The sequence below is a fragment of the Cupressus sempervirens genome, chromosome 5 (assembly GCF_028749045.1).
Source record: "Cupressus sempervirens isolate cs-2001-9-10 chromosome 5, ASM2874904v1, whole genome shotgun sequence".
NCBI classification, from domain to species: Eukaryota; Viridiplantae; Streptophyta; class Pinopsida; order Cupressales; family Cupressaceae; genus Cupressus; species Cupressus sempervirens.
The window spans coordinates 313,909,384-313,929,771 of record NC_143122.1 but is presented as its reverse complement, the minus strand read 5'-3'; the positions used below and the strand labels follow the sequence as shown (position 1 = coordinate 313,929,771).

Sequence of the window (20,388 nt, the reverse complement as noted above, 5' to 3'; positions counted from 1 at the left end):
GCCTACTTCCCGAATCTGATATGGCCCGACCCACTTAACTTTGAACTTGCCTAGTTTGATCTCATTCCGGCCGTTGTACTTCAACACCCACTGACCAGGTTGAAACTTGTTCAGTTTCAAGTGCTTATTGTGCCATGCTTTGCGCCTGTTTTGTGTCACCTCCATGGTCCATTGCGCCAATAATCGCTTCTCCTCGAGCTTGTTCAAATTATGCAGCTGCTCCCTTACGCTTTCCATGTTGCCTAGCTTATTTTCTAGTGCTATCCTCAACCTCGGTATCATGAATTCCGCTGGTACCACTGCCTCCTATCTAAACATTAATTGGAACAGTGTGTGCCCTGTTGTCACCTTGTACGCCGTGCGGTATGCCCAAAGGGCAGAGGGCAATTTTTCCTCCCAGTCACCTTTAACCGCGCAAGACTTGTAGATAATTGATACCAAGATTTTGTTTGTAGCCTCGGCCTGTCCGTTCTCTCTCTGGTAGTATGGGCTCGATAATGAATGATAAATCTTGAATTCAGTGGTGAGCAGTTGAATAACATGGTTCACGAAGTGTCCACTCCTATCACTTGTTAACTGCAATGGGATCCTGTACCTAGTAATGATTTGCTCATAAATAAATTTTGCTGTGGTTACTACCGAGTTATCCGGTAGTGCGTGTGCTTCCACCCACTTGGTCAGGTACTTCGTCGCTACAACAATGTATCAGCACCTTCTAGTCTTGCTCACCTTTAGAGGTCTGATGAAATCCAATCCCCACCTTTCAAAAAGTTCCTGGGCGTGGGAGGGGTTAAGCGGCATGAAGTCTCTCTTCAACGGCTTCCCAGCCCGCTAGCAAGTGTCACACCCGATGATCCATTCCCGTGCGTCGTTGTACACCATTGGCCACCACAGTCCTGCCAACAATATCTTTCGTGCTATGGTATCAGGTCCCATGTGTCCTCCCAGAGGACCCTCATGTGCTTCCTTCAACACCTGTGGTATTTCTTCCTCTAACACACATTGTCGCAGGATGTGATCAGGCCCCATTTTGTAATCCGTTGATCAACTGAAAGGTATAGCTTCTGATTATCAATTTGTGCCTTTCATTTGGTGGCATTTCACTTGGAAACTGACCTGTCGAAAAGTATTGTCCAATGCTTGTGTACCATTTCGGTAGTACTGCAATCTGAAACAATTGTGCATCAGGAAAGTCGTCGTTCACTCCATCCGGTGGTTCCCCTATTTTGATTCTTGGCAGATGGTTTGCGTTGACATGTTTCTTCCTAGGCTGTACAATGATTTTGAAGGTGAACTCCTGCAACAAAAGCAACGACCTACTGATTCTGCCTTGAATGACAGGTTTATTGATCATATATAATAGAGCCTAATGGTCGACATAGAACACGAACAACATTGCCAGCAAGTAATGACGAAACTTCTGCACTACGTAGACCATTCCCAATGCGTCGCGTTCTGTTGTACTATAGTTCTTCTCAGCTTTTGATAACAGTCGGTTGGCAAAGTATATCGGGTGATCCAACCTGTGGCTACCTGTTTGCACCAAGGTTGCTCCGATCGCATAGTTGGATGTGTCGACATGAACATGAAATTCTTTGTTCCAATTTGGGTATGCCAAGATGGGTGTCGTAGCCAGTTGCACCTTCAGTCCTTCAAATGCCTCATCTTGTTCTTTCTCCCATTTGAATGATTCTCCTTTGCATGTTAACCTATCCAGCGGGTGTGATACTTTGGCAAAGTTTTTGATGAACCTTTTGTAATAGCCTATGTGTCCCTAGAAAGATTTTACCTCCATTACATTGGTGGACGACTGCATTTCCAATATGACTTTGACCTTGTCCGGATCTATCTTCAAGCCCTCTTTACAAACTATATGCCCGAGCAGTCTTCTTTGCGAAACTATGAATCTGCATTTCTTTGGATTCAAGGCTAGTCGCGCCTGTTGACATATCTCCATATAGTCGCCCAATGCTGCCAGATGTTTGTCCTTGTTGCTGAATACCGACCAATCATCCAAGAATGCCTTAAAGTTTCCGATGGACATTTTGTCAAAGATATGCAGTATGATTCGCTGGAATGTAGTAGGCGCATTACACAGGTCGAATGGCATCCGGTTATATGCGTATACCCCATCTTCTACGACAAATGTTGTCTTCAGTTTTTCCTCCTTTGCTATTGAAATCTGATTGTATCCAAAGAACCCCTCCATAAAGGAATAAATTTCATGTTCTGTGACCTCTTCCAGTATACTGTCTGCAAATGGAATTGGGAAGGGATCCTTGATTCTGACTGGATTAAGGCATTTGAAATCAATGCATATTCGGATCTGGGTGGCGTCCTTCAGCGAGATTACTATGGGTGACACCCATTCACTTGTCTGCACCTTGAAAATAATACCGGCTTCCAGCATCCAGTTGATCTCTTCTGTAACTCGTGCCACGTAATTCTTGTTCATCCTGTAAGGTCGCTTCCGTATGGGAACTGCACCTTCGACCAATGGGATGCGGTGTGCACACAACTCCGGCAGTACTCCTTGCAAATCTTTGTATGTCTATGCAAATACGTCTTTGTATTCCAAAAATATCTTGAATGCGGCTGCTTTCAGTACTGGATCCTAGTTATCTCCCACCAGTCTGGTTCTTGGGTTGGCCTCATCTCCCAAATTCATAGTTTGCAGTGTGGCTTCGTTGTATTCGATCGGCTCGCCCTCCCAGAATGCATGGGCAGGTGTTTCATCTAGCGGCGCATCCGCCTTGTTTACCTCCGTGAATTCTATTGGAAATCTATCATCGCTGTGTCCTTCCTCTATCGTCAGTACGTTGCAACTCTAAAACAGTTCATAGTCCTCCATCTGCCAGTGGTAAAGACCATTCACCGAATCCAAATCGTTGTCTGTTGAACCTCCTTCCAACTGCAAGACTCCCTCATGATCTAGTTCCATACGCTGCCTCCCTTTATCCTCTTCTTCAGAATCTAATGACAAAGCTTCTTCCCCTACCATTTGGGTGTGTAGATCAATGATGTATTTCCGCCCTTTGCTTTTAAGTGACGGAGTGTTTTTCTTCTAGTCGTGTTTAATTTTGGCTTGAATTAGCCACCCCCGGCCCAAAATGGCATCGTATCCTTTCCTCTTCAGCGGGATCACGATGAAGTCAAGCAGGAATGGCTGTGTTCCAATCGTCACCGGTTGTGCTATTAGGACTCCCAACGGGTTGATCCCGTGCTGGTCCGCCGTTAACAACTAGAATGTAGGTCACAATGTCAGCTGCCCTAACCTCTTCTAGGTATCTTTTGGTAACACATTGACACTGGACCCTCTGTCCACAATTGTGTCCATCAAAACAGTCCCGAGAATTACCATTTTGACGACTGCCAGATGCCATCCGGATGCGAGGGCTAGCAGTATCGGATCTTTTGCACTTGCGCCACCTTCTTTCTCCCTTCCTTATTCTGTTGGTAACTTAGCAGTTGGAGCAATGTTCGTGAGTGTTGTACAGAGTTAAGGCATAGTGAGCAACCGATCATTTATTTTGACAGGTATCTCGATTTGTAATATTTGTCGTACGATGTTCTGTTCTGCATAGTTCCATGCAGAGCTACCAGTAGTGTCCTTCAGGTGTGCTTTCTCTGTTTGCATTGCTTTCTGGATTTATGCCTGCGCTTCCTCCAATCTCTTCTTTTCTTCCGTTGGGTCGGGGTACACCTTCGCTTGCTTCCGTCTGATAGCCAGAACCTCATCTTCGTCCGTCCTGATGGTGATCAAATTTACTCCCGACTTCGAGCACTTGGCATCTTCGTGATCGTTGGGTCCGCACCATCTGCATAATAATTTTGGTGTGTTTTCCATTGTATAGTCTCGTGAAAAATGGCCCCACAAATTACATGCTCAGCATTTGTACTATCAGTCGGTCATTCGCATCGTATTGAATTCGACTTCTGCTGCCATTGTGGTTGTTTTGACCTTGCCAATTATTTCTCTATCCTCCAGACGTGGCACCCTTCGTACTGGTGTTCCCGCTTCCTCCTGACATGGAAGTCTCCTGTGTTAGGAACACTTGTTGAGGTCCTCTTTTTTTCATATTGAAAGGGCATTCCTTTGTGGAATGTCCCATGATTTAGCAAATCTCACAAAATTGGTCCTTAGGACAGGATCCCTTCATATGGCCTTCTTTTTTGCACTCGGTGCACCAGAGCTCATTTCCCTTGGTCTCCTTCTACATGTTCTTCAATTCTTTCATGATCCGAATCATATCCTTTTGGAGGGCACGGACCTTCTTGCTGCCCTTTTCGTCCTCACTGTTCTCTTCTTCTGAAGATGCGTCATCATCTGAATCAGACGAGCTACTCTTCTTTTTCTTTTTTGTCTTCTGCTCATTTTCTAGGTTCATTGCTCGATTGTATGCTTCAGTGTATGACAATGACGACACAATCTTCATCTTTTTCCGCAACTTCAAGTGCAGGCCTTCAATGAACCATTTTTTTTGTAGTTCATCTGCTGGCTTATTTTTCATTTTATTTATCAAATCTTTTAATTTTCTCGCATAGATTCAGACTATTTCATTCTTTCCCTATTTCGTGTTGTATATCTCGGCTACGATCTCGTTGTTGTTACGCAACAGTTGAAATTCCATAATAAACTCCTTTTTAATGTTGTCCCAATCGGTTAACTTTTGGGGATCTGTATCAGCAAACCAATCAATTGCGACACCTCATAGGGTGGCTAGAAACTGTTGGACCCATTCGTTTGTATCTGTTATGCCATTCGCCCTCCAAATCGTTTTGCAAGTTTTACAATGTCGGATTGGATCGGCTGCTCCATCTCCATCAAATTTAGGCAACTTCTCCTTTGGTCCTGCCATTATTACTGGATGTTGTGTAGGGGTGCTGTTTGGTACTACAACACCAACGTTCTATATTTCGGCACCAATGCTTTGTATTTCGGCACCAACACCTTGTATCCCAACACTAGTGCTTTGTACTTCGGCACCAACACTTTGTATCCTGACACCAATGCTTTGTACTTTGGCACCAACGCTTTGTATCCCGATACCAATTCTTTGTATTTCAGCAGTTGTGCTTTTTGGTGAAGAAGGTTCTTCGTTAAGCAAATTTGTCCGTTCTGGAAGCATATCGTGGACGAAGAGTTCACTCCATGCTCGTGCTCCCTTGGCACTTCGAGCCGTGCGAGTCAATTCCCTTCCACCTGGATTCTCTTCCCTTGGCAAATACAGGCTCAAAAAATCTTCCCTTGCTTCTTCCACCAATTCTACCTGCTGTCGAGTCTCCTCCAACAATTCTTCAGCGCTTCGGTGTCCGTCGACAATCTTTTGAAACCTCCTGTGTTCGGCTTGTTGTGCCAAGATTAAATTTTCTTGCGTAGTACGTATTCCATCTTTTCCCTTTATCTTATTTCGATCCTTGTTAAGTTGATTTGGCATTAATCTTCATTCCTCCCTCCTTCCAGGTTCATGGGGCAACGGCGCCAAATGTTTACCGCACTAGGTAAATGAATCAATGCACATAATGCACACAGACAATAGATAAGAACAACAGAAATCCTATTATTCACATATGCCAAAGATATTACATTATGCTTACAATGATGATTACAATGATCTCGAAAGGTGTATATATACTTTCCGAAGAACCTTCCCAAAGGTGTCCGTTGGCCACATACGACATGTCGGTTACATAACAAGAACCTTTCCGAAGGGGCATATACCGATGACATACATCCTAACACACACCTTATCGGCTATACAATATTTACCGATGACAAACATCCCGAGGCACAGAGAAGAACATCTCGAGGCACTAGAAAGACATTCCGAGGCACGAAGAAGAACATCCTGAGGCACTGGAAAGACATCCCGAGGCATGGAGGGGAGGAGAACATCCCGAGACACAGAGAAGAACATCCCAAGGCATTGGAAAGACTACTTGAGGCACGAAGGAGAACTACCTGAGGCACTAGAAAGACTACCCGAGGTACGGAGGAAGAACTACCTGAAGCATTTTGCTACTGAGAGCATACGGCAAAGCAACCGAAGTGATTGTCTACGGATTGAGATCACCTGCAGGCCGAGTTCACCTTAGGAACATTATAAAATGGGGTAGCAGAAAGGAAGAATAAAACAATTATAGAAGCTGCAAGAGCTATGATATTTGATCAAAATCTAGAATATTATCTTTGGGCAGAAGCCTCTTGTACTGCTATCTATATTCAAAACAGAAGTCCTCACTCCTACCTTAAAGATAAAACACCTAAAGAAGTCTTTACTAAGGTTAAACACAATATAAGTCATCTTTGGATTTTTGGGTGCCCAATATATATACATGTTCCAAAAGAAAAGAGAAGGTAGAACCATCTGGGAGGAAAGGTATTTTTGTAGGGTATAGTGAAACATCTAAAGCATATAGGATTTTCATTCTTGGTCAGAAAAATATTGAACTTAGTAGGGATGCAATTTTTGAAGAAGATTTAGCATTCAAAAGAGCCCTAAGTTTTGAAGAACCTTCTCCCTAACCTAGTTCTGAAGGAAATACTGAATCTGAGTCTTAGAGGGAGAACATTGAAGAAATTGAAGATGAAATTCAAAACCTCAATCTTGAAGAAACTCAAAATTCTAAGAAAAGACCACTTTGGGCCATTAAGACAGTAGAGGAAGCACAAAATTTCGTTGCACCATCCGAAATAGTCAAAGAAAGAAAAAGACCCAAAAGATATCTAGTAATGTAGCAAACATGAATGATTTGTCTAAATCAGAACCAACCTATGTTTCAGATGCTATTAAACATACAACTTGGAAGGGTGTTATGACAGAAGAATACCAATCCATTCTGAAGAATGATGTTTGGGAAATTGTTCCTAAACCTGAAGAAATATCTGTTGTTTCTTCCAAGTGGATATTTAAAATAAAGCATGCTGATGATGGTAGCATTGAAAAATATAAAGCCAGATTTGTAGCCAGGGGATTCTCTTAGAAAGAAGGGATTGATTATGAAGAAACCTTTTCTTCTGTTGTCAGATACACCTCTGTAATAGTAGTCCTAGCTATTGCAGCATCGAAGGGATGGAAAGTACATTAGATGGATATAAAAGCAACATTTCTGAATGGAAAGATTAGAAAAGAGGTATATTTAGAGCAACTTGAAGGATTTGAAACTCATGATCCTAAAGTTTTTGTTTGCAGGTTCAAGAAAGTTCTCAATAGGCTTAAACAGGCTCCAAGGGCTTGGTATGAAAGAATTGATAAGTATCTCACCAGCTTAGGATTCTCCAAAAATGAAGCTGATCCAAATCTATATTATAAAAGGGATAAAGATGATGTGGTAATTTTGATATTGTATGTTGATGATTTACTAATAACAGATGATGATCATCTCATAGATCAACACAAGAAATATCTAATCAGAGAATTCGTGATGAAAGATTTGGGACTCCTTCATTACTTCCTAAGACTAGAAGTACCGTAGAATTCTGACAGCATTATACTTAATCAAGGGAAGTATACATTAGATATCTTGAAGAGATTTGGAATGTGGAACTGCAAGTCTATGTCTTCTCCAATGGAGACTAATCTACATAAACTTAAAAAAGTAGCAGCAGAGTCATCCTCTATAGATTCTACTCTCTACAGATAGATGATTGGGTCCCTTATGTACTTGGTAAATACAAGACCTGATATTTGCTATGTTGTTAATGCCTTAATTCAATTTATGTGTGAGCCAAAGGAGATTCACCTAGTTGCAGTCAAACACATTATGAGATACTTACAAGGCACTCTTAATCTTGGGCTTAAATATGAGAAAGTTGACTTAGATTTACATGGATTCACATACTCAGATTCGGGTGGAAGCATTAAGGATAGAAAAAGTACTTCTGGATGTTTTAGTTTAGGATCAACAATGATATCATGGATATGTAGAAAATAGTCTTTAGTAGCACAGAGTTCCACAAAAGCCGAATACATTGCAGTAGTGATGGCCTCTCAGGAAGTAGTTTAGCTTAGGAAGTTACTTGTGGGATTATTTGGTCAAGCCATGAATCCTACGATTATTCATTGAGATAATCAGAGTTCCATCAAGCTTTCTGTGAATCTAGTTTTCCATGACAGATCAGAGAGTAGATATTCTCACCAAACCTCTCTCTCGAGTGAAGATAGATCACTTCAGAAAAAGACTTGGTATGGTTGAATTGTAATTCATTTGTATTTTTTAAATTATTAATAAAATAATTTTATTGTTAGGCTATTGACTATTATGGGCTCCACCATTTGTATTCATTATTTTAGTGGTGACGATTTTTGAGATAATGAACACTTGTATGAATGACATTATGAGAGATGACGATCTCTTAAATAATGTGCTAAGCAATAGAGTTCTACTGTAAGATCTAGATGAGTTTAAGATCACATTGTGATGTAGACATTGCTATCTCTATAAGTCACAATTTGGATAAAAGAAGAATTTTATTATTCTCCGAAGTTTATCCTATGTTTTGGTAGATCTTAACTCCGGATCATGTTGTGATATAGGAATACTAGTACCAATGAGTCACAACTTGGATAAATGAAGAATTTAATTATTCTCCGGATTTATCCAGTATATTGTATTCTTTGCAATATTGTTATCACTAGTATCGGTGATCTATCATAGGTTTGGTAATATGATGTAGTATCATGTGTTCAATAGTACCGCATGCTCAGAAGATTCAGATAGATATAGAGTATCATTCTATGCTTATTCATCGTAATTGATGAAATTAGATATGTTATCCCTTAGTATGATTATCAAGTTAAGAGGGAGTGTTAAAACTGTAACTTGGATCCTCGTACTGTTCTGAATGTGCAGATCACACAATCTTCTTCTTCTTATGGAATACCATTTTATTGGTTATTAATAACTTGCACCTTTATTAGACATAATTGATGATCCTTGGTAAATGACTGTTTGTTTGCCTTAACTAGATTAGTTATGTTAGGTAACATTAACTTCTTCTTCCTAGGCACCGATAATGAGAAGTTGTTTTGGGCCGACCTAGATAGGGTCATGTCCCTTTAAGGGACATGCCCTTTGGTTATGGTATATAAGGGGGTTGAAGTTGTAGTTAAAGGACACACAATTGAACACCAAGTCTGCTCCTATAAACAACTTTGCCACAAGTCAATACTTTCTGTAATAAATATATTTCAGAAAGGACAATCAATATTGTTATCCAATTTCAAGATCAGAGATAAAGGAAGATCAGAACAGCAAGCATAGTAAAGGTATTACCACAGATCTGATCATTAGAATTTGCAGAAACTTTACACTAAATGGGTGCTTTAAGTGAAAAAAAAATAAAAAATCATACTTAAGCACTTTTCTGCTTGCAAATGCCAGTGGAATCTCCTAGAGGCAGGCATAGAGCTGGCTGGAAGCTATTCCCAGCCAGCCAAGCTGGCGCATTTGGCTAGCCAGGAATGGCATCCAGCCAGCTCCGTGCCCATGTCCGCATCCACTCGCCTCCATTTCCACTTCCAGGTTCCTAAGGGACGCATCGGTATCCAAGTATAAATCACTTGCTGCAAGTATATAACAAAAACAAAGCCCTTTAGGTATAATACTGCCTTTAATAGGGATTGCAGCTTCTTTTTAAGTGGATGCATCCTCTAAGAATACAATCACTGTACCAAATAAGGGATCACAACCTTTTAGAAACCAACACAGCTCAATATATAGTGGATCGCAGCTAGTAATGAAGGAAATCGCTAAACTAAACATGTTGTCCCAACTAGATATATCTAATGCAGCAATTAAGAAGCACAATTCACCAATTTTACAATTGGCTCTAAGTGCAAACCAAGCAAAGAAAGATGTTCTCAGCCTGCAAGTGGAATTGGAAACCCTTATAGAGCACTAATTTCATCACAATGCAATTTATCAATGTTGGTGTAATTAAATATTCATTAATTACACATACTTAAGCTTACTTAGGATAATGCATTGTATTGTAGTTTGTGATTGAGACACTTTGGAGTTTGCACCTCAATTAAACACATGGTGTCGGAGAATTCCACTCTAGGTGGTCATAGTTGTTATCTCATTCCACATTTAGTGCACATATCACATTATCATCCTCATCGTTGCACATACTTCATTGCATGTTGGAGGATGATCCACTTTGGTGGACATGTGATTCCACCTTGTGTGGGTGATAGTTTATCTTCTCCTTATCATTGTCTCTTATCGTCTCTCCTATATAAGGAGGCCTATTATGTACATTTCAAATCAATCCATTGGATGTCAATCAAGTCCATTATCAATAATAGCATTCTTGTATCTTCATGCAATTGTCTTGCCAATCTCTTGTGGAAGTTATCTTGCTCTTTCATTTGATCTTGTGGGTGTTGCAGAGTCACTTAAAACTCTAACATGGTATCAGAGCTCTTGTGAAGACTTCTTCTCAAGAAGTGCAATCTTGGCTTGACTCATTGTTGGTGCAGCATTTGGCAATTTGGACATCACAATTTGGAGGAGATTTCGGGAGTCCTATTTTGTGTCCTATTGCAGGTGAAAATTGGAGCTTGCTGGTGCAAATCAAAGGTTGGCATCATATAGAGGAGGTCCAAAAACCCCTAAATCGAATTTTGTTTCATCCAAATCAGACATTTGAGGCCAAATCTACTGCCATTTGATTTTTTAAGATGTGGCGGCTGCGATTCAGAAAAAATAATTTCAGAGGTGATTTTCAAATAGTGATATCTCCCTCTTACAGACTCCTATTTCCGAGCAATTTTTTATTATTTTGGGGTAGGATTTCACAATTTATACTGTGGTGCAGGTGATTTCGGATCTCTATCTCTAAGGTTTTCTGAAAATTGCAAATCTCGTTTTTTGCAACTTTCAAGGCTTTGTTTGGGCACATCCGGTGACATTTTTAGGTGCAATTTTTTTTGAAAGTGCATGATTTTTCCTCTATTTTCTAGATCTATAATCAGATTTCAGTGATTTGGAGTGGACATATCACTTTTAGAAATAGGTCTTTTTTGGCTATATTTGCACTTGGTGAATATTTGGATTTCAATTTTCTTAATTGAATCAGTAATTTGAAGGAGTTATCAATTGATTTCAGTCATTATTTGATTTCATTATGGATTTTTCAAAAGCTCCATTACTCACTTCATATAACTATCATGAATGGAAACAAACAGTTTCTAATCAGTTGATGAGTATTGGATTGCTTAGAATGATTCTTGGACATGATCTAGAACCAGCTACAGGTGTTGCAGAAAGAAGGAAATGGTTTGATCGAAGGGATAAAGAACTTGGCTCTCTTAGATCTATCATCTCTCATGATTTTCTATATCACATTGCATTTTGCACACATCCTCATGATGCATGGACAACATTGGAAGGGATCTTTGGTAAACCTGATAGAATAAGAAAATTCAAATTGGAGAATGAGCTCATAGGTCTAAGCCCATGTGATTTTGACAATATTCAAGACTTTTTCTCTCAGTTCAATTCCATTAGATTGGAGCTTTCTAATTGTCCCATTACTAAAGATGATGAGCAACTGATATTATCTATTCTTTCCAAGCTAGGTCCTGAATATTCAATCTTTGTTTCCACATTCTATGCTACTATGGATGCTTTTGGTAGTGCATACAAATTGCCTTCTCTTGATGAATTTGTAGCTCAACTCACAAGGGAACAAGCAAAGTTAGCACACATGGGTCAATTGAAACCTTCCAAGTATCAAGCGTTGGTTGCAAATGACTCCTCTCCAAAGGCTCCCAAAGGAAAGAGAAACAAACAACACAAGGATCCTAATCAACATGACTAAGGTGATGACTCTCCTTCACAACATAATATTGAATCCAAGTCCTCTTCAAGACAAGAAACATCTAGAAGAAAGAGAGATAAATGTGCTTATTGCAAAAAGTTAGGATGCTAATTTTGTGACGAGCATTTGTCTTTTAGGAAGCACCAATGATTAAATGCTCCCTTTATTTGGGAGTTATGTTGTTATTGGACATAATATATTTTAATGTTGTTAAGAGTTGATAGCTTAAATAACATGTTATGTTGTTATTGGACATAATATATTTTAATGTTGTTAAGGGTGGATGGCTTAAATAACATACATTAAGGTTTGATTAGTAGACAAAAAATGTTAAATAGTTAAAGTTGACTTACTTTTTACAAGTTTAATTTTTTCTTAGTGTGTGATGTTAAAGGGTGATAATTGAGGTGTTCTGATTGATACCTAAAGTATAGAGAAGCTTTTTGTTTCCTTAAAAGAACTTCATGTTAAATTCACTACTAAGAAAGTAAACCTTATATAACTTTTTGGTTGTGTTTCTCTTCAAAATATACCTAAAGAATAGAGAAGCAATTTAGAAGCAAAACAGAAAATCATACACATCTATTAGATATAATGAACAATCCAAGATATACAAATTGCTAGATGTTTCTTTGAAAAAAAAAAGCTATTAGATGAGCATAAATGTTTCCATAAGAAGATTGATGAGCTCATTCACATTCTTCAAAAGAACAATATCGAGGTGCCCTCATCAGTGTCTTCTCCTTCTTCTCAATATCAGGCAGCTGCTACATCTACATCATCATCTAGAGGCAAAGGACAAGCACTCATTGCTTCCACACATCCTAAGCAAGGTAAATGGCTTCTTGATTCAGGCGCATCACATCACATGACATCTTCTATGGATATGTTTTCTTCTATTGAGCCTTGTAACTCTCCACCTATATTGATGAGTAAAATTAATAATACATACATGAAGGTTTGTGGGAAAGGTTCTATTCCAATGGGAGAGGGTACATTTAATGATGTTCTTTGTGTAGCATCCTTGACCACTAATCTCTTTTCCATTTACCAAATTACTCGTGGGGCACATGGTAAAATTGTTGAGTTCACTCTTGATTATGTCTATATTAGGGACATGGAGACTAGAGATGTCATAGCTATGGGAGTTGTTGATCATACATCACGCTTGTATTCTTTTGCACATTTTGTTGATAATGATGATGATATTCGTGATGTACCTAACCCTATATCAAGGCTGAATAATTCATGTGAGGAGAACATTGCACACTTGAATCATTTTGTTCTTGATACAAGTGTTGAACTTCCTACTCCTCCACCTCCTGCTTCTTCAGACATGAGCTCTACTATTCAGCAGGATGATCTTTATGCTTCAGATCTTGCAGTGTGGGATGAATTCTTGGATGCTCTTTCAGATGAGTCTCATAATGCAAATTTGGTTAATACATCTGAGGAGGCTTCTCTTCAAGATACTTCTTCACCTTCTTTGGAGATTGGATTTCCCAACTCCTCATGTTCTCTTAGTTTTTCACATCTCATAGGTTAGCTTGATGGTGTGACAGAATCTTTGAGCTTGGAGACAACTATTCAGTCTTCAGAGATACATACATGGAGACCGTCTTCCTCTTTCCTCACTTTTTACATGGAGTGGCTTCTTCATCTTTTGATGTATTTATCTCTTCCTAAAGAGAGATGTTTCTTGTAGGCATTGGATTATATTTTGCTTGCGAGTACTCTTCATATACATTGGAGCTTCTTCATTATGAGAGAGATATCATGTCTCCTTATTTCCTTCCTATGGGGGGATCATTCTTTGTATATGCATGATGTATGCAATTTTTGGGGGGTCTTGAGTGCTTCATCCATCCATGCATCTTGTTTTCATCTCTTTTTTTGGAGGGTTTTTCCCATGAGGTTTTCTCTCTTTCTCCACTTTATGAGAGATTACATTTCATATATTGCATTGCATATTGTACATGGGTACCTAAAATGGCCTAGTAGCTGGGACCCATCTTGCATTGTAAGTTTAATTGCATTCCCCTAAGTTGCACTTAAGGGGGGGTGTTGGTGTAATTAAATATTCATTAATTACAATCACTTAAGCTTACTTAAGATAATGCATTGCATAGTAGTTTGTAATTGAGACACTTGGGAGTTTGCACCTCAATTAAACACATGGTGTAGGAGAATTCCACTCTAGGTAGTCATAGTTGTTATCTCATTCCACCTTTAGTGCACATATCACATTATCGTCTTCATCATCGCACATACTTCATTGCATGATGGAGGATGATCCACTTTTTGTGGACATGTGATTCCACCTTGTGTGGGTGATAGCTTATCTTCTCCTTATCATTGTCTCTTATCACCTCTCCTATATAAAGAGGCCTATTAGGTACATTTCAAATCAATCCATTGGATGTCAATCAAGTCCATTATCAATAAGAGCATTCTTGCATCTTCATGCAATTGTCTTGCCAATCTCTTGTGGAAGTTATCTTGGTCTTTCATTTGATCCTGGGGGTGTTGTAGAGTCACCTAAAACTCTAACAATCAAATAATATGGAATGAATCAATTTGGGCAGAGGCTTGAATATGATCCACTGTATAGAATACGATAAGCTAAGCATTGTCATCCATAAGTGGAAAAATGGGTCTATGGAATTACTTGGCCCTATCTCTAAAAGGAAAGAGATAGGAGCCCTCCCTATATGCTTGATAGCTTGAAGAAGTATATGGCTTACCTACAACAACTCTCTCTATAACAAAACAAAGGTATTTAATTTTCTACTATACCTCTTAAACATTTCCATTGCTCATTTGCTGCACAAGAATGCTAGAAATTTACTCGTTTTTATTCTTATAGAATTGGTTACATTTTGCTTGCTTCTACTTCCCCCCTTCTGAACATTAAAATTTAAAATTCTCTGCCTTGCAGAAATTGGTTCCCATCAATTCACCTTAACAGAAAGCAACTGATATGGGCTACATTCGAAGAAGCAACATGCACTATGAAACAAAGGGTCTCTTGTGCCACCATTGACAATGTGGACACATTATGCTCTTGCAACTTTCTTCTATAAGACAAATAACATTGAGTACCCAAAAAAAAGATAACTGTGTGCCATACCAATTCTCCCCTCTCCCTCCAATATATTGTGCAAGCATATTTTCTTAGTGGCGGAATCATTGCACCCCGTTCAGGTGCAAATGCTAGTTTATAATTTTGAAAATAGTTTTAAGAATGTTGTCTTAAGTTCTAACAGTCAAGGATGATTTCTCCACTTTTATGGCTGTAAATTAGAATGGCTGTATATTCTATTTATTGGCAATTATGAGAATCACTGTAATTATATTTATAATTATAAATTTGAACATAGTTTAGGAAGGTTGTCCTAACAGTCTAGGTTGTTTCTCCATTTTTATGGTTATAAATAATGACTGACTTAAGTGTTATAGGAAGATGAATAGACACAAAGGGAATGTCAAATAATTAGAGATGACTACATAAAGAGGAAGTGGATTTTATGAATTGTACTATGAATTTACAGGTGAAATCTTCATTTTCTCTCACGGTGCATCTATTATTAGTGTTATGGGTTTGGTATTTGCTATTTTAACTTAACAATTTTAGTTAACACGAAGTCAATTTGTTTAGTGACAATATCGAGAATATTTAAATGCCTCCTAAAGAGAAATGACATTGAATGATTTTATGGTATTCAAGTTTTCAACAAATCTTTATGTTACCGAGTATTGCTGTATAGCCCCTTTTCCTTGTATGGGTACATTTTGAGTCTTGGTATGCATTTGGGTATGCCCAAGGTATAACCCAGGTAGCTCAAACCTGTGGAATATATGGAGGCAGTCAAGCACAAAATGAGCCCAAAAAGTAAAAGAATTGATCCTAGATGATGAGTGGTGGGCTTGTGTGGAATATGTTTTGAGTTTCAGTTGACACATCATCATGGTTGTTTTGGTGAAATTTATGATGACAGATTCCATGGTTGAAAAAAAAAAGTCAAGGAACATGGTCCAAAGGAAACAGGTTTCAAAAGTCTGCAAAAGATCATCGACTGTTGGAAAAAGATGACCACAACCTTGAATCTCTACCCATTTACTTTATCGCCAAAATATTCTAGCACATAGATACTTTCTTTGCAGAGGGTGGCACCATATAGAAATGAAGAGGTTGCTATAGATACAAGGCTATATTTAGAAGGATATTTTCAGATGAAGGTACCGTAAGTGCTGTCTTCAGTGAATTTGGCCACATCGTATTTTCAAGGAATTGTAACATTTCTGCTCTTCAAAACAAATAAATGCTAGATGCTCATGAGTGGTGGTGCACACATGTCCAAGGCTTTATATACTTGTAACCTCTTGTAATTACAATTCACACACACACAGACATGCATAATTTTATAACAATGTAATGTTATTATTTATGCTTTTCATCTCTGAAATTAAATACCAAATGTTGTCAGAAAATTCAATGGTTGCGAATTCTTCAGCAAAGTGGAACCCTGGTGCTCACTCCATTCACTTGGTTCTGTAGGTCTGTTTAGTGCTTTACATATATTTAATGATATACTTTCCATTTTTTATAATTTAATACTAAAGGAGGTGCTTACACTTACTATTAAATTATCAGTTAACACACCAACAATTTTCAGTGGATGAAATGCTAAATGGGATCATGTCCTTTTCTACCATTGGTCAAAAGTGACAGTATTTTAGTAATTCTACTATTTTATCTTTCCTGTCAACTGCTTTAACTGTGTATTTTCTTTGAGATCCTTTTACCAGGTTAGAGTTGTTGAGGTTCCTGGAGTGTCCAAGGAATTATGTGGTGGTACTCATGTTAGTAATACTGCTGAGATTCGTGGCTTCAAGATAATTTCAGAACAGGGAATTGCATCAGGAATTAGGCGTATTGAGGCTGTTGCCGGGGAAGCTTTTATTGAGTATGCAAACTTCCAAGATGGTGTTGTGAAGCAGCTGTGCTCTAATTTCAAGGTATGATTATTATGAATGAAATTTATAATTGCATACAGTTATCATATTGGGTAATTAAGCTCCTTTCTTCTACTTCCAAAGTGCCCTAGCTTCATGTGTATGAAAGTAGTTCTACAGATTGTAATCTGATTTTTGGCTTGTCACTTGTCCTGCAATTTAAAATAACACTACATGAACTTACCATACTTGCACTTTTACCTCACGCATTATCAGTTTTAATGAAGTGAGCTTTCTGATGCTTCTTTTAACTCTTGCTGCTATTAGTCTCAGAGATATGGTAAGCGTAAAATGGACCATGCCTCATACACAGACAATGGATGCACTTAATAGAAAGTACTGAATAAGTAAAATGTATGCATGTGCGAGTTAGTGCATTAAAATGAGCCTTTTGAGTAGTAAAATACCTTTCACAAGGTTCTGTTTATGTGCATTGCGCACTTGGATATTGTAATACACAACCCTAAAATATGAACTGGAAAAGGAGACTAAATTTCATGTCATGGTAGAAAGATACTCAAGAGGAACTCATGAGACATAAATCCTAAGTTGTGGGTATGGTCCAGGAACAGGTACAGATTTGAGATATGGGTATGCTGGAATGGCAAGCTTTTTTCCCTTGGGTGTGTGTGTGTCTATATATATAATTTAAAGGACTAATACAGAATTGTAAAACCAAATACATTTGATAGTATGATACTTCATCATTGATCAATGCCGAATTGCAAAATGGTAGAGATAAAGATAAATATTAAATGACAATTCATAGTTCAGAAGCTCAATATTCATTATCATGTCATATGTTGTGTAAATTTGTAATATACATAAGTTGCCCTTCAAAACGCTAAATTGAGAAAAGAGAGAATGAAGAGAGAAAATGATCTTTGTATTGGGCTAAGTGGTGCTTTTAGGGATGTTTCAGGGTTTTTGGATGCGGAGTTAAAAAATGTCATTTTTTGCTTAGTGTCTTTGGGTATCCCCGGTTAATGCATCTTGGGGTGTACCCCGAGTGAACCCGTAACCAGACATACCCAGTATGGGTGCAGAGTGAGTTCTAGGCACACCAAGGAACATAGCATAAATCCATTCAATGAGAAGCAGCCAGTTGTACAAAGAACTAATAAGTGAGAATTAATTATAGATTCAGAGTTTAATTACAACTTCTTCACAGCTCCTATGCAGCAGTAAGGCACAGCACAAAATGACAGCTGCATGAAAACAATACACAGAAGCTTCAAATAAACATAAAGTTACTGAAATAGCAACACAGGACCTTGAACACAGTATAAAAACCACAGAATGGTAGGGAAAAATTGATGGCTGTAGATTTACAACTATCCCACACCAAATCTTCACAGGACCTCTTAACAATTGTTGATGGAAAGCAATGGCAATCACAAATGAAAAAGAAGGAAAAACCATAATGGATGTCATTGTTTTATATTTTCATTAACAGTATAATGTCTTTACAATCTTGACCATTTTTGGCCCTTACATTTTTAAGGCAATGTGAAATGAAATTCATATTCAACCTTTTATCCAGTTATCTGAATTTTGTATTTTTTTGATAAATTTGGCATTATTCAAAACTGCTTTAAAATATGGATAGAAACATTCAATACTAGTTTTATTCAATTCCATACATTCATGTGGCCACTATAAGATTTTTGTAGAAGCATAACCATGAACTTGTATACGTTACCTGTCTGACAGGATTTGTTATTTGAAATTGTTTTATTATAGTAAGCTATTTAACATGGAGTTACTTTGTTAGACGCTTACAGTTTTCCATTGTTATTATGGTAGTATTTTATATTTTCGGTTAGATTATCTTTTTACAGGTATTATATTTTTTCTCACAAAACAGCATTAAGGATTATCAATTTCATCTTCAAAAATGTTAAGTGTAAACTGTAGCTATTGAATGTAATCATATAAATTGAAAAGTTCAATATTTTACAGGTTAAGGCAGAAGATATTCCAAGGAGAGTGAACAACCTTCTTGAAGAGCTGAGAATGGTGAGAAACGAAATATCAACAGTACGAGCAAAAATGGCCACAATGAAAGCATCAACGATTGTTCACACAGCTTCTGTGATTGGAACTGCTGAAGCTAGGTGCTAATTCCATTACCAATGTGCATACACATTTAGACAAATTATCTTTATAATCTGTATGATTTTATTGATGGATTTGGGATCATTCCTTTGTTTAAATTCAGTTCATGTGATTCCGTTGCATGATGCAGTTGTGCAAAACAGCATCTTCCAAAAGTTAATATGTTGTTAAGTGTTATATGCATTGCATCTTAAACACTTAATCTTCTGCTAAATTAGAATTCTTTGTTAACTGCTATATGACTAATTCATAGATTTAATTGACTTATAGTTTATGTAAGCATGCATTGCAGGGTTCTTGTTGCAAATATGGACGATCTTGATGCAGAATCTCTCAAAGCAGCTGCCGAACACCTTCTGAGTTTGTTGAATGATCCTGCTGCCATAGTTTTGGGTTCTTCTGCAGATGGGAAGGTAAACCTTGTTGCAGCTTTTAGTCCAAAAATTGTCAAGTGTGGACTACAGGCTGGGAAGTTTGTGGGAAACATTGCTCGACTATGTGGTGGAGGTGGTGGTGGAAGACCAAACTTCGCCCAGGCAGGAGGAAGAAATCCTGAAAAACTCATAGATGCTTTAGAGAAAGCAAGAACGGATTTGGAATTGGCTTTGTCAACAAGCAGTTGATTTCAAGACAAATTTGCCCTTTTTTCCCTTAAAGCTGTCCCTTTGTCTCATGTAATTTATATTTTCCCATTCTCATATGTCTGATGGATATCACAATCAAGAAAAATGCCACATTCCCGCTCCTGTATTCTGTAAATTTATTCTATTCGTCTGGAATATGTAAGCATCACTAAGAATTTGTTTGTTCTATGGAAAATTTGTTTTTTCCATGGTAAATTCTGGGTGAGGCGTTTTAGGGGTTACCTCCACTGATAAGATCTGTGAACATTGCACTCAAATGCACCCAAATATTTTGAGATCACAACCTTGCAACACTGACACTAGAATTATGTGCTTCTTATTACAGGGAGGGGGATCTGTACCACGGTCACCTCTGAGCTCCCTGGATGACCTAACCACAAATCCTAGGAACACTGTACGGACATTTAGGTCATAGGTTGCACATTCCTTTTTAATGGAAAGGATAAATTCCCCCCAGAAGAATTCAGCGTTATGAAGGCAATTAATTTTAAGACTTTTGTTTTGAAGGAACCTATGACCTCAGCTTCTCTTTCTTTCATTTGCCACATACTTCTTATCCTTTAAAAAGTCATTCAAAAGATCTTATGTTTTATTCTGTCCTAAGAAATTGGGTTGAAAGTTCTCAGTGCACAGATTCCATTGCTCTGGGCTGCTTTGGCCTGCTGTTGCCTCAAGGCTGCAATTGAGTAGTAGTTGAAATAAACAAAGCGCTGTTATATTTCTTTTGACACAATGTTTATGAACGACCAAACATTGAGTCCAGAAATTAAATTACTGGTT

General features: G+C 38.2%; 1 protein-coding gene across 3 annotated transcripts in view; it reads left to right on the top strand.

Moving 5' to 3' along the window:
- EMB1030 (Alanyl-tRNA synthetase, class IIc) overlaps nt 1–20,118 on the top strand; it is a 154,771-nt gene extending 134,653 nt beyond the window's left edge. For all 3 annotated transcript variants that reach the window (XM_089830001.1, XM_089829998.1, XM_089830000.1), the window contains exons 11-13: nt 16,640–16,849; nt 18,809–18,963; nt 19,257–20,118. In XM_089830001.1, coding sequence (XP_089686127.1) covers nt 16,640–16,849; nt 18,809–18,963; nt 19,257–19,587 — 696 coding nt within the window. In that variant the 3' untranslated portion in view covers nt 19,588–20,118. The remainder of the gene's footprint in view (nt 1–16,639; nt 16,850–18,808; nt 18,964–19,256) is intronic.
- The last annotated feature ends 270 nt before the right edge of the window (nt 20,119–20,388 follow it).